The sequence below is a fragment of the Hyperolius riggenbachi genome, chromosome 6, assembly GCF_040937935.1.
Source record: "Hyperolius riggenbachi isolate aHypRig1 chromosome 6, aHypRig1.pri, whole genome shotgun sequence".
Lineage (NCBI taxonomy): Eukaryota > Metazoa > Chordata > Amphibia > Anura > Hyperoliidae > Hyperolius > Hyperolius riggenbachi.
The window spans coordinates 23,227,284-23,240,987 of record NC_090651.1 but is presented as its reverse complement, the minus strand read 5'-3'; the positions used below and the strand labels follow the sequence as shown (position 1 = coordinate 23,240,987).

Sequence of the window (13,704 nt, the reverse complement as noted above, 5' to 3'; positions counted from 1 at the left end):
TCCGGGATTCTTATCACAGCTGCTAAGACACTTTTAGCAGTGAGGATGAAACAGAGAGCAGGGTAAGTGTTTTCTCTAATGTTCGTAATGATATATATGGTACAATACACAAGGGTGCTTCGTCTCTGGTTCCCTTTAACTGTGCAGTAAATTTTGAAAATGTATCAAACTAACCTCCCACTAAACTGTGTGTGCTTTTAGGGGTGCAGCAAGTAATCACTTACCTAAGAGGGGGGGAGGGGGCTGCCCCATTGCCCCTTGCGTGGAGGTCTCAATGTTCTCTCACCGTGTGCTGCAGGTTGAAAGTGATATAGCTGGTCGTGATGCTATATCGTCGCGACTGCAATGCATGCTAGGAATGTGCGATGTATGCTGAGATGTAGTTCCTATTGATGCGATTACATCATCTGACCAGGGAATTTAACCACGTCTGTGAACTACATCTTCCAGCATGCATTGCGGCCGCCAGGTATGCACAAGATCATTGTGGAAATTTCAACTTGTGGCACAGGACAAAGAGGATGGAAGCTTATTATTATTTTATTTAAGTATTTATATAGCGCCGACATATTCCGCAGCGATGTACACAGTATATGGTCTTGTCACTAACTGTCCCTCAGAGGGGCTCACAATCTGCTCTGTATCCCTTAAACCAGGGGTCTCAAACTCCATTTACCTCGGGAGCCACAGGAGGCAAAGTGAGGATGAGGCTGGGCCGCATAAGGAATTTCACAATCGCGGCGCATCGCAGCCTCTATCCGCCCCTTTCACTCTTCCTTCACAGAGAGGGGCGGGGAGAGGCGGCGATCCGTGCGGCGATTGACGTCAGGAGGGGCAGAGTTGAAGCTGAAAGCTCTGCCCCTTCCAGGAAATGCTGGCGGATTGCCCCTTGGGCGACTTGGGGGCTCTGCAGCCCTCGTTTAGCGGCGGGGATGCGGCGGATTACTTGGGAGCACTGAAGTGAACTATAAGGAAGCTTTTGCCGGCGAGGGCCACAAAATATTGCATGGAGGGCCGCAAATGGCCCGCGGGCCGCGAGTTTGAGACCCCTGCCTTAAACTGAGAATAAAAATAAAGAACTCTTTTCAAATGTTCTTTTTCCCAATTAGTACTACATATAAACTGAGTGGCCAAAAAATTGACACACCCTCTAATAACGAGTTGGTCCACCTCTAGCTCTGATCACAGCTGATATTCTTGGCATGGACTCTGCAAGATGCTGATACCGCTGCTGAGGAGGGTTGGCCCATGCTTACAATGGCAGCTCTAAGTTGGGTCAGATTGGATGGTGGCATTTCCAAGCTTTGAAGTGATCATTTGACTTCGTCCCACAAATGCTCCATAAGATTGAGGTCGGGACAGAGCTGGCCATGGAAGCAGGCTAAAGGCAAGAAGCCTCTCAGGTTCCATACTTACCTGGGGCTTCCTTATTAAGCCACCTTAGGGCTGCTCGTTCCTCGCTGACTCCCCGGATGGCTCCGGTCCCCAGCAATTCAGCCCGAAATCCTGGACGAGTCACGCAAGTCAGCGAGCGACGAGAGGCCCTAAGGGGGCTTAAACTCTGATGTTTTTCAAACCAATTTGAGACCAATCGAGCACGGTGGCAAGGGCTCTCAACAGGTGTCTTTTGCTATTTTTCTGTGGCACCAAAGGCACTCTTGATGGTCTCCTGCTGCTAAAGCCCATCCTTTGCAAACACCCAAAATACTGCTGGGCGAGAAAATCCTACAAGAGTTGTCATTTCAGAGATGCACCAGCTCTTCTTGCACCGACAGTCATGCCTCGTTCAAAGTCACTTAACCACTTGCCGACCGCACGCATACCGTGCGTCGGCAAAGTGGCAGCTGCAGGACCGCGTCGCCAGCTGCAGGCTGATTAATCAGGAAGCAGCCGCTCGCGCGAGCGGCTGCTTCCTGTCAATTCACGGCGGGGGGCTCCGTGAATAGCCTGCGGGCCGCCGATCGCGGCTCGCAGGCTAAATGTAAACACAAGCGGAAATAATCCGCTTTGTTTACATTGTACGGCGCTGCTGCACAGCAGCGCCGTAAGGCAGATCGGCAATCCCCGGCCAATCAGCTGCCGGGGATCGCCGCCATGTGACAGGGGACAGCCTGTCACTGGCTGCACAGGATGGATAGCGTCCTGTGCAGCGCGGATCACCGGGGATGGACAGGTAGGAGAGGGAGGGGAGGAATCTCGCCGCGGAGGGGGGCTTTGAGGTGCCCCCCCCCGCAACACCCAGCAGGCAGGAGCGATCAGACCCCCTCAGCACATCATCCCCCTAATGGAGAAAAAAGGGGGGCGATCTGGTCGCTCTGCCTGCACCCTGATCTGTGCTGGGGGCTGCACAGCCCACCCAGCACAGATCAGCTAAAACAGCGCTGGTCCTTAAGGGGGGGTAAAGGGTGGATCCTCAAGTGGTTAAATCTTTCTCCTTACCCATTTTAACATTAACTTTCTTGATAACAACGTCATCTGATGCTTAGCATTCCTTATATAAGCAACTCTGCGTTGTTACGTCACTCCGTGTCACCGCTGGACTCGTTTACCTTCAAATAAGGGGTGACTCTATTTTTGGGCCACTTAGTGTTCAATATATTATTTTATACGTTTGTTTTCACTTCAGGTTAGCTATAAAGAAATGGTAGTGAGAGGGATATGGTTTCCGCTGTCTGTTTCCTGGGTTAGGTTTTATTGCCGTTTTGCGTACGCTAGCGTGTTTTTGCCCGCTTTGTGTCCCAGGTTGTCATCAATGAGCAGAGAATCTGCTGAGTGCGCCAGTTTAAAGCCAGGACCTTTACATTCATTAATCATCGGCTGTGTGTACATTTATCATCCCCTGATCATGCTTCACCAATCCACGCTTCCATCCCCCTCTAAGTTTAATGCATTATCTGCTGAAAGCGGACCTGAACTCAGAACTTCCTATCTGCTCTAAAAGATAAGCAATAGCATAATAACCTTTCAAAGAAAAACATATTTTTGTTACAGCTGATACATATCCTACAATGTCTGAAGTGTGTCTACTTCCTACTTTCATGGAAGCAGACATAGTGTTAAGCCAGCAGCCAGCTGACAGATCAAACTACAACTTGTGATTAGTCAGAGATGACGGGGAATTAGGCTAAACTCTCTAAATACATACAGGGTGCATATCTGTTTTCTTTCTATCTTGTGCAAGAGTACAGGTCCACTTTAAAGGACTACTGAAGCGAAAGTTATATGGATACTGCCAAATTTTTTCCTTTTAAACAATACCAGTTGCCTGGCTATCCTGCCGATCCTCTGCCTCTAATATTTTTAGCCATAGCCCCTGAACAAGCATGCAGCAGATCAGGCGTTTCTGACATTACTGTCAGATCTGACGAGATGAGCTGCATGCTTGTTTCTGGTGTGATTCAGGCACTACTGCAGCCAAATAGATCAGCAGGGCTGCCAAGCAACTGGTATTGTTTAAAAGGAAATATGGCAACCTCCAAATTCTTCCCACTGTGGTTCTCCTTTAAAAGACCTAAGACCTCTCTCCGCCCTGTTGGCTTCCTGTTAGTAGGGTTCAGGTCTCAACTACTTCCTGTGGCTTACAAGTTGTCTCCTGTACACACATGGGATTTTATTATAAATCGGGGATTTCGGGAAATGTAGTCTTCCTACTTTGGGTGTCACTTGGTCACACCTGATTGGCCGACCCACCACCAAATGAATCCAGAGGAGAGCAGAAGCAAGCTCTACTGCAGTGGCGAGGGGTTCTGTCCACCACTAAACCTCTATACAGTAGAGTCCTGTTTATCTAAAACGCAACTAACCAGCAGTCTCAACCAACCAGCACAAATCGCCGCCAGCACTCAGTGGTAAAGGCCAACTTCTTAAGGTGGCCACTAACTGTCCAATTTCTAGCGAAAAATCGTTTGAGGGATCAGTAATTCTGATCGGATTGGTTGTTGTTAATCTCCATTGATGGGCACAATCAATTAGGATTATAAAATCAGTCGTTTCGATTGGATTTTCGTCGAACCAAAATTTGGATTTTCTTGTTGGTTGTGATAGATAGGAAGCAAGGATTGGTTCAGTGATGGTGTAGTGAACGATTTCACTTCCGATCAGTATTTCTGATTGCTCGAACGATTTTTCACTAGAAGTTGGATCGTTAGTGGCTACCTTTAGGCTATTTGTGATCTCTGCTGTGCTGAAAGGACCACTCCGGGGAAAAAAGTAAGCTGGTAAAATCTGACAGAACCGACAGGTTTTCGAATAGTCCTTCTCCTCATGGGGGATTCTCAGGGTTTACTTTGTTTTCAAAAGCATTTTCTGAAGGGCAGTTGTTAAGCGTAAGTGACAAAATAGAGTGCAAGTGAGTAGGGAGGCTGCTGGTATCTAATGCTGGATCCACACCATACAATTTTTCGGCCGATTTACCTGGCCGATCGATTATTTCCAGCATGTCTGATCTGAGAATCGAACAATTTTTTTGAGCGATTTTATGAACGATTTCCAATTGTTCGATTCTCAGATTGGACATGCTGGAAATAACCGATTGGCCAGGTAAATCGGCTGAAAAAAAAATGTATGGTGTGGATCCAACCTTACTATTTTGGCAATTAAACTGCGGTTTAGGAAATGCTGTTGAAAACAAAGAAAACCCTGAGAATCCCCCATGAGGAGGTGGACTAGTCCAAAACTGTCAGTTCTGCTTATTTTTTTATTTTTTATTTTTTTGCTGGAGTTGTCCTTTAAACAGGATCTGTAATAAAGAGAGCCCCTGGGAGGGTACATACCTTGGGAGGGTGAAGCCTCTGGATACTGAGGAACCCCCCTTGCTCCTTTGCTTCCCTGGGGGGATTAGGATTCAGAGGCTTTCTCCTCCCAGGTTAAAGTGGATCCGAGATGAACTTTTACTCATTGCGTAATTGGGTTCCTTTCCTATTGTTTATAGGGCATTCCTCAAGCCAAATACTTTTTGTTTTTTTTTTAATACTCTAATTCCCTATAAACTAAACAAGCCACGCCCACAGGTTTTCAGAGAGCCTTGGCACTTTCAGACAGTAGCAAGGGCTCATGGGAGGTCAGTCTGGGCAGGAGGAGGTGGAGGTATTACTCGCCAGAGATTTCAGAGGCAGAGGGGAGGAGGGAGGAGGTGGGGGGATTAGTTTTTTTTGCTCAAGATACAGATAAGCCTGCCTCTGTGTAATGTTTACAAACAACATGGCTGCTGTCATTGTATCACAGGAAGAAATAACCATACTCTATTAAAGCTGTTTGCAGCTAGATTTGCTGTGTAAACTATCTAAACTTTAGATAAGATATATATAGACAAGTTACTTGTTATAGTTAGTTTTTCATCTCGGATCTGCTTTCAGCGCTGCGTAATATGTTGGCGCTTTATAAATACAATTAATAATAAGTGCTCCCCAGGGGCTACTTTTTGTTGTTGTTGTTGTTACAGATACTCTTTTAGGCTACTTACACACCAGGACGTTGCGTTTAGGGGACGTTATAGGGCACATAACGTGCCCCTAATGCAACGCCTGGTGGTGTTGGAGCAGGACACTACCAAGAGCCGCGTTACAAGCAGTTCTTGGTGCTCCTGCTCTGTCGGAGGCGCTGCGGAGACCACGTGAGCGTAGCTCTCCGCATCACGTGGTCCCGCCAGCCAATCCGCGGCCGCTCCAGGATGTAAACACTGCAAGTGCAGTGAATAATAAGTAGCCATGTGCCTGGCTACGTAGCGGCCTCTCCCTGCCTCCTCTCCGCCCATAAAATAAGAAAAAAAACCCTACTGAGCATGTGTAAACAGTCTAATGCGGCTTAGCCGCGTGTAAAGTACTGCATGCAGTACGTTATGTAGACGTGCTGCGTTACAATGTAATGCAACGTGGGCACTGTGAACAGCCCATTGATTTTTCATTGCTGTGCGTTGGGGTGCATTACAGGCTGCTGTAACGTGCGCCTGTAACGTCCCACTGTGAAAGCTGCCTAAAGATTGGGCTCCACCACTTTTAATATACTTTGATTTACTTTATTTGAAAATGTTATACAGAGATCATGGTATGCATAAAGTGGGGTTATAGTACTGTATTAGCTGTGCCTATTTTTAGCTTTTGAGTCTCAAGCAACCAGAAAGCACAATTATCCGACATCAGTGCCGGATAACCAAGACTATTGTAAAATGTTTGTTCCTCTGTCATCCTAATTGCTTATTAGAATGTTGGTCCATGTAGGTTTTTAGAGATCTGCTTGTGGATGGTTAGAGGTCCGCTTTAGGTCTGGCACAACCATTGTGGCCTTGCATCTCTAGATCTTTCAGTTTTGGTATGCTGATGTGTTCAGAGCCTGGGAATCCATTGTGGAAGTACAAGGCAGCGATGTGGCTACAGGTGGCTTGGATTTGGTATCCGGGCATGAGACGTGAACGATCTGTGGTGGCCACAAGTCTTCAGTCCAGATCCAGATGATGATGTGTTGCCAATAGCGATTTGTAGCTGCTTGGCCATGAGTTGTCTCTGGCAGAGTCCTGAGTGTGGTGTGGCCCTGAAGAAGACTGCAGAGATGTCCCCATCTCCTGCTAGGAGGAGAGGCAGGCCAGGTTTGCAGCTTGATTGATGGCTGTCAGGCCTGGCTGGCTGGAACAGATGTCCCCTCACCCCAGGACACCAGCCAGCCCAGAATAATAAGGGAGGTCTGAACAAAGAGATGGGCTGGCCTGTTATTCTGAGGCCTATTCTCTTCACACCTGCCATGTTTACTCATCCCAGGGAGGCCTTCAGCTCTGGCTCCACACTTCAGCCATGCTACCTACCTGTGGGGACACAGGACACTGCTGAGGGGGACATACTACTGACAAATGTGAGCTCTCACTGAAAGCTCACATGGTTTATAAAGATTGGTTTGTTTTTATTAGTCAGTTGAAGGCGTGAAGTGTGAGAATCCATTGCTGTGTGTCCCTTTATGCCTGGTACACGCCATGCAATTTCCCCTCAGATTGACGGTCCAATTGATCATTTCCGTCGGGTCCGATCTGACTTCCGATGGTTTTTCTGATCAATTTTCCGATCACTTCTATACAAAAACGAAACAGAAATCCGACCTGTCGGAAATTGATCTGGCCATGAGTCTGATTAGAAATTGCATCGTGTGTACTGGGCATTTAAACTGAACCTGTACTATTCACTCCTTTTGTCAAAAAGTTTGTGCTGCTTGCATGTCTGTTATTATGTATTTTTTTTGTATTTATGTATTTATATAGCACTGACATCTTCTGCAGTACTTTACAGAGTGTATAGTCATGTCACTGACTGTCCTCAGAGGAGCTCACAATCTAATCCTTACATAGTCCTAGTCTAATGTCTTCCCATATTATTATGTATTTATATAGCACTGACATCTTCTGCAGTACTTTACAGAGTACATAGTCCTGTCACTGACTGTCCTCAGAGGAGCTCACAGTCTAATCCTACCGTAGTCTAAAGCCAATTTGGGGGGAGGGGGGGGGGGGTAGAGATAAATTAGTTAATTGTTATATGTCTAGGATGTGGGAAGAAACCAGAATGCCTGGAGAAAACTTTCATAGGCACAGAAGGACATACTTATTGACCTCAGTGCTGTGAGGTCGGAGTGCTCTCCACTATTCCACAGTGCTGCCTGGTCCTTGGGTCGCAATGACCATCAGACGCAACACGCCCCCCTCTCAGAGCATTTGTGGAAAACGCCATATAGATTTCCCATGATGCACAGAGGAAGCCATTGTGAGAAGCCGCCATAGTACATTTATCCCTAATTTCCTGTACAGTTGAAACCACAACAGGAAGGTAAGACTGCAATAAAAATCTGAAGTTCTGACTTTTCCCAATATCATTTATAACAGAAGTTTTGCCTGGAGATGTACAATTAGGCATGCAGCTCCTATGGACTCTACAGTTTCCAAAAGCTCCCATTTCTTTACAGCTGTGACAATAACAGGAACCTTAGTAAATCAGTCCCAGAAGGTGCGGTCTGTGAGTGCTTTTGTGATGGAGCGAGATGTGAAGTGGAGGTGACAGGTACACTTATCTTGGCTTTGGTTTGGCTTGCAGATCTCTCTGGTGGGTTCTCCTGACAGCCATTGGCTGCAATAGACTCAGTGCTGCTTCCTGACCGCAGAAGCTGACAGCATAATATATCTTGGCCTGTTTAGTCACTGCTGGAGACAATCCCAAGCCCAGCTGGTAGTCTGGCAATCTGATTGGTTGTGCTGCCTGATGGGAATTGTAGCTTCACCAGGATTGGTCAGATGTTCTCCAGCCGCCCATCAGATGTTTTATTGTTACGGAATGTAGAATTGTAGCCCGATGGATAAGTCGAGAACAATATTCTGTGATTTATGTCTAAAACTATTTGTCCATCATAAATTACCAGCTGCAAACGCTTTGAATACTCCTTCTGGCCAGCTCTCCAACTCCTGCTGTATGAATGAGTCAGGAGATTGCTTAATGTGGACCTGAACTCTTGCACAGGACAGAAGGGAAACCTAGAGAAATGCACCCTGTATGTATTTACAGAGTTCAGCCTGTCTAACTCCCCCTTACCTGGGACCTAAGCACAAGTTGTAGTTTGATCCCTCAGCGGTGTCAGCTGCTTGCCACGGCAGACAGCTAAATGGTAAACACAGGATATTAACCCTATTCCTGCTTCCATGAAAGCAGGAAGTAGACACTGCAGATTTATTGCAGTATTTGTATCAGCTGTAACAAAGAAATGTTTTTCTTTAAAGACACTGAAGCGAAAAAAAATATGATATAATGAATTGGTTGTGTAGTACGGATAATTACTAGAACATTAGTTGCAAAGAAAATATTTTCATATTTTTATTTTCAGTTATATAGTGTTTTTAAAACCTTGCATTATTCTCTAATGTTTGCAGTTTACACACTACTCCGCATTCTAAATGATTTTACAGAGCAGGCTAGGGAACTTTTGACCTGTCCTCTGGGGAGGAAAAGAAAATACAGTGACTGACAGTTGAGATAACAAGCTTCAGAAGACAGAGCTCTCTGGGACTTTGAAAGTTGTAGAGATCAGTGGCTCTTTTGCATAGATAACTGGAGTTTCTTAACTCTTCATGCACTGGAAACAATATTAGACTGCTGTCTCTGCTCCTAATGTTTTATTTCTTAGATGTACTACACATACAAATCATTATATCATAAGTTTCTTTTCACTTCAGATTCCCTTTAAAGGTTATTATGCTGTTGCTGATCTTTTAGAACAGAGAGGAAGTTCTGAGTTCAGGTCCGCTCGAGGATAATAGTTAGCCCTAGTCTAGTGCACATCATGCAAATGTCACTTCAGATCATACATCCGACTGGGAAAATTATTCTGCTATCAATCAAAATACTGGCTGGATAGTATAATGGTTAAGGGATCTGCCTCTGACACAGGAGACCAGGTTTCGAATCTCGGCTCTTCCTCTTCAGTAAGCCTGCACTTATTCAGTAGGAGACCTTAGGCAAGTCTCCCTAACACTGCTACTGCCTATAGAGCCTATCCTAGTGGCTGCAGCTCTGGCGCTTTGAGTCCGCCAGGAGAAAAGCGCGATATAAATGTTCTGTGTTTGTTTGTTGTACTGGCTGTCGTTCCCTTCTGTATGTCCTTTTGATTAATTTACAGTCCATATCGAATCAAAAATCTGATCGGATTTTGATTCTGGCAGATTCCATCAGAGTGATCGAATTTGCAGGTAATTTAATGAATTGTTGTAACACCTGGGGCTGGAGTCTGAGCCGCGGGGCCCGAGTCTGAGCTGTCACACCATGCAATGTTGCCATCAGATCTACAGAAAAATTTCCTGTCGTTAAGAAGTTCCATCATGTCTGATCTGCTTCCAATCAAGAAAGGAATCGATTCTCATTGCACAAAATTGATCCCTTTGGCAGTTGGAAGCAGATTGGACAAGGTGGAAATTATCATGTAAATTTACATTTGATTGCATGGTGTGTAGCAGGTATTAGAGGCAGAGGATAAGGCTCAACACACACCATACAATCTTGGTTGTACAGATTTACCAAATCTATGTAGTATAAGGGCCAACAGATTGAAAATACCTTAAATGATTAATTGGATAATCTCTTATACTACATGAAAGTAATAAGATTGAACAACCAAGATTGTATGGTGTGTGTTTAGGACAGCCAGGCAATCTGCATTGCTTAAAAGGAAAATAACTATGTCAGCCTCCATATCCCTCTGACATCAGATTTCCTTTAGTGGACCAGAACTCCTGCACAGGACTGAAGGAAAACACAGATGAATCCACCCTGTTTGTGTTTAGAGTGAAGAGCCTGTCTAATTCCCCCTCAGCTGCAAGTAATCACAGTTGAAATTTGACCTCTCAGCTGTGTCAGCACAGGAATCTCAAATGCAGCCTCTGCTAATTTGTAAACACAGGATGTTAACCCTCTGTCTGCTTCCATGAAAGCAGGAAGTAGAAACTGCAGATTTATTGCAGTTCTGTGGGCTGCAACAAGTAAATGTTTTACTCAAAAGGTTATTATGCTGTTGCTTATCTTCTAGAGCAGAGACAAAGTTCTGAGTTCAGGTCCGCTTTAAAGGACAACTGAAGTGAGAAGACTATGGAGGCTGCCATGCTTATTTCCTTTTAAACAATACCAGTTGCCTGGCAGCCCTGCTGATCTATTTGGCTGCAGTAGTCTGAATCACACCAGAAACGAGCATGCAGCTAATCTCATCAGATTTGGGCAGCATGGTGGCGTAGTGGTTAGCTCTCTCGCCTTGCAGCGCTGGGTCCCTGGTTCGAATCCCAGCCAGGGCACTATCTGCAAAGAGTTAGTATGTTCTCTCCGTGTCTGCGTGGGGTTCCTCCGGGCACTCCGGTTTCCTCCCACATTCCAAAAACATACAGATAAGTTAATTGGCTCCCTCTAAAAAATTGGCCCTAGACTACAGTACTTACACTACATAATATAGACATATGGCAATGGTAGGGATTAGATTGTGAGCTCCTTTGAGGGACAGTTAGTGACAAGATATATATATACACTGTACAGCGCTGTGTAATATGTCGGCGCTATATAAATACTAAATAATAATAATAATAATTTGACAATAATGTCAACAACACCTGATCTGCTGCGTATTTGTACAGGGTCTATGGCTGAAAGTATTATGCTGGGAATACATGGCTCGATTTTCGCGCCCGATCGTTTTCCGTGCTCCATTCTGCGGGCAATTCTCTTATCTTTTGCTCGTTTTTATTATCTTTTTCCATTGTTTCAGTTCAGAATCGAGCATGGAAACGATTGGGCTGGAGATCGGGCGTGTCGGAAATGATCAATCGAGCCATCTAAATGGCTCTAAATTGAGCCGTGTATTCCCAGCATTAGAGGGAGAGGATCCGCAGGGCTGCCAGGCAACTGGGATGGCTTAAAAGGAGATAACCGTGGTAGCCTCCATATCCCTCATGCTTCAGTTGCCCTTTAAGTGTGATAAATGGCTTGTGTTTATGAAGCTGTCCAGTTTCTGGATGTTGCAGGGAATTAATGTGCATGGATGGAATACCTGGTTACTGTAAATTCTCCCTGCGCTGTTGGATTAGTAGCCAGGACTCTGTACTGCTATTGTCATCCCGGTGTTGTGTGTCATGATGCTGCATAAGCTGTGACCACGTCAGCGTGGCGTCTGCTGGCTCATTAGTGACGGGATCGTAGCTATGGCGTCTGCTGGCTGATTAGTGACGGGATCCTAGCTGTGGCGTCGGCTGGCGGACTGGTGACGGGATTTCTAGCGGTGAGGTCAGTGTGACGTCTGTCCTGCAGCTAAGCAATCATTATAGCTGTTATCTTAAAAGAAAACTGCTGGATTAAGGAAAGTTGGGTGACTTGAGCGCATGCTCCAGCCATCCTACATATCCTCTCCTAAGCACTGCCTTTCCTTTTGTAAATCTGGCCGTACGCTTAAAGTGAACTCAAGGTGAAAATAAACTGAAGAGATAAATAATTGAATTTATCCTTCTACTCCTAAAAATGTTTTTTTTTTTTATTTATTTATTTATCTATCCCTTGGTTTTATTTTGTATTTAAACATTTACAAAGTAGGTTGAATGTTTTGTTCTCTCTGCTCAGTGGCAACCTGTTAGGTGTCCCTTAAAGAGAACCTGAACTGAAAATAAAAAGTCAAAATAACCATACACAGATCATACTTACCTCCTGTGTAGTCTACTACTCAATCTCTTTCTCCTCTCCTGCGTCCCATTTGTCCTCTGTGATCAGTGGAATTCTCTGTCCTCCGTTTTGAAAATGGCCATTACCCCATAACAACTTTCTGGTCAGCACACTGTTAAACTGTAATATCGCCCACTTGAGCCATAGGGAAACATGGACATTACCTTGCACATTCAGTTGTAACTGACAGCTGCTGATATATAGCTGACAGCAACTGGTTTATTTCAGTTCTGACAAAATCTTGTCAGAACTGGAAAGGATCACTGTAAGCGGAAAATGGTGAGCTTCTGAGAGGAACTGACGGTGAGGTTAGTATGTAATATTCATTTGCAGCAACGTCATGTGTTTATTTTAAATGAGTTTACTTGCTTCAGGTTCCCTTTAAATAAAACCTGAACTGAAAATTAAAAGCCAAAATAAACATACACAAGTCATACTTACCTTCCATGTAGTCCACTCCTCAATCTCCTTCTCCTGTCCCGCGTCCTGTTTGTACACTGTGATCAATGCAATTCTCTGTCCTCCATTTTGAAAATGGCCATTACCCCATAACAGCTTCCTGGTCAGCACACTGTTAAACTGTAACATCGCCCACTTGAGCCGTAGGAAAACATGGACATTACCAGGCACATCAGTTGTCCTCTCAGCTATAACTGACAGCAACTGATATATTTCAGTTCTGACAAAATGTTGTCAGAACTGGAAGGGATCATTGTCAGAGGAAAACGGTGAGCTTCTGAGAGGAACTGATGGCAAGGGAACTATGTAATGTGCATTTGAAGCTACCTCATGTGTTTGTTTTAAATCATTTTACGCAGTTCAGGTTCCCTTTAAGGGCTTGTTCATACCTAGGACGTTTTGCGTGTTTTTTTTTTTGTTTTTTTTTTTTGAGTGCCTGTTATTTTTAAAAATGCTCTGAAATCGCTAGTGCAATGACTCCTTATGGGATAGTTCATATCGGCACGTTTCATCAGCTTTCCGCTCAGCAAAGTGCTGCATATACCATTTTTCCGGGCGATTTTGCTACAGTGGAAGGTATAGGAAAAACGCAAACCGCTCACAAATCGCTTTATTCGCCGATTGCGTTTGCGCTTTTAGGAATAAATACATTCTATTGTATTGTATTATAATATGTATATATTTCCAGGTTGAAGAGTTGTGAAAAAAACAGAATTGTTCTGCAAAAGCGCTTACAAAAGCGCTTTGTACAAAATCGTATTTTGCAGAGAAGCGTTGGGAAGGGGGAAAAAAGTGCAAGAAAATCTGCTGGCTTTAGCGATTTCTATGGGAACAAAGGCTTAATGAAAATACTTGAACTATTGACCTTTTTCTATCTCTCTGCTCTCAAAGTTGTATTCTGCCAGGAAAACTTTTATGGCTGTAATTTGCATATCAGTGATGTTTACTATATTCCCAACAAGGTACCGACAAGACAAAAGCTGCCACTTCGATGCCTAAAAATGAATTCTTTTTAATAGATTCCAGCTGGTAGTCT

The 13,704-nt window shown here is 44.6% G+C and overlaps 1 protein-coding gene across 4 annotated transcripts in view; it reads left to right on the top strand.

Annotated features, from left to right (window-relative positions):
* Positions 1 to 13,704, top strand: part of SSBP3 (single stranded DNA binding protein 3) — a 131,878-nt gene that overhangs the window by 78,015 nt on the left and 40,159 nt on the right. Inside the window, exon 1 of one of the 4 annotated variants that reach the window (XM_068239009.1) lies at positions 6,539 to 6,580. The exons of 2 other annotated variants lie outside the window; for them this stretch is intronic. Coding sequence is in view for 1 of the 2 variants with exons in the window: in XM_068239008.1 (XP_068095109.1) it covers positions 6,688 to 6,840 (153 nt within the window). In the remaining variant the exon portion in view is untranslated. Of the gene's footprint in view, positions 1 to 6,538; positions 6,581 to 6,672; positions 6,841 to 13,704 lie in introns of those variants that run through there. One more of the 4 variants, XM_068239008.1, reaches the window with a different exon arrangement.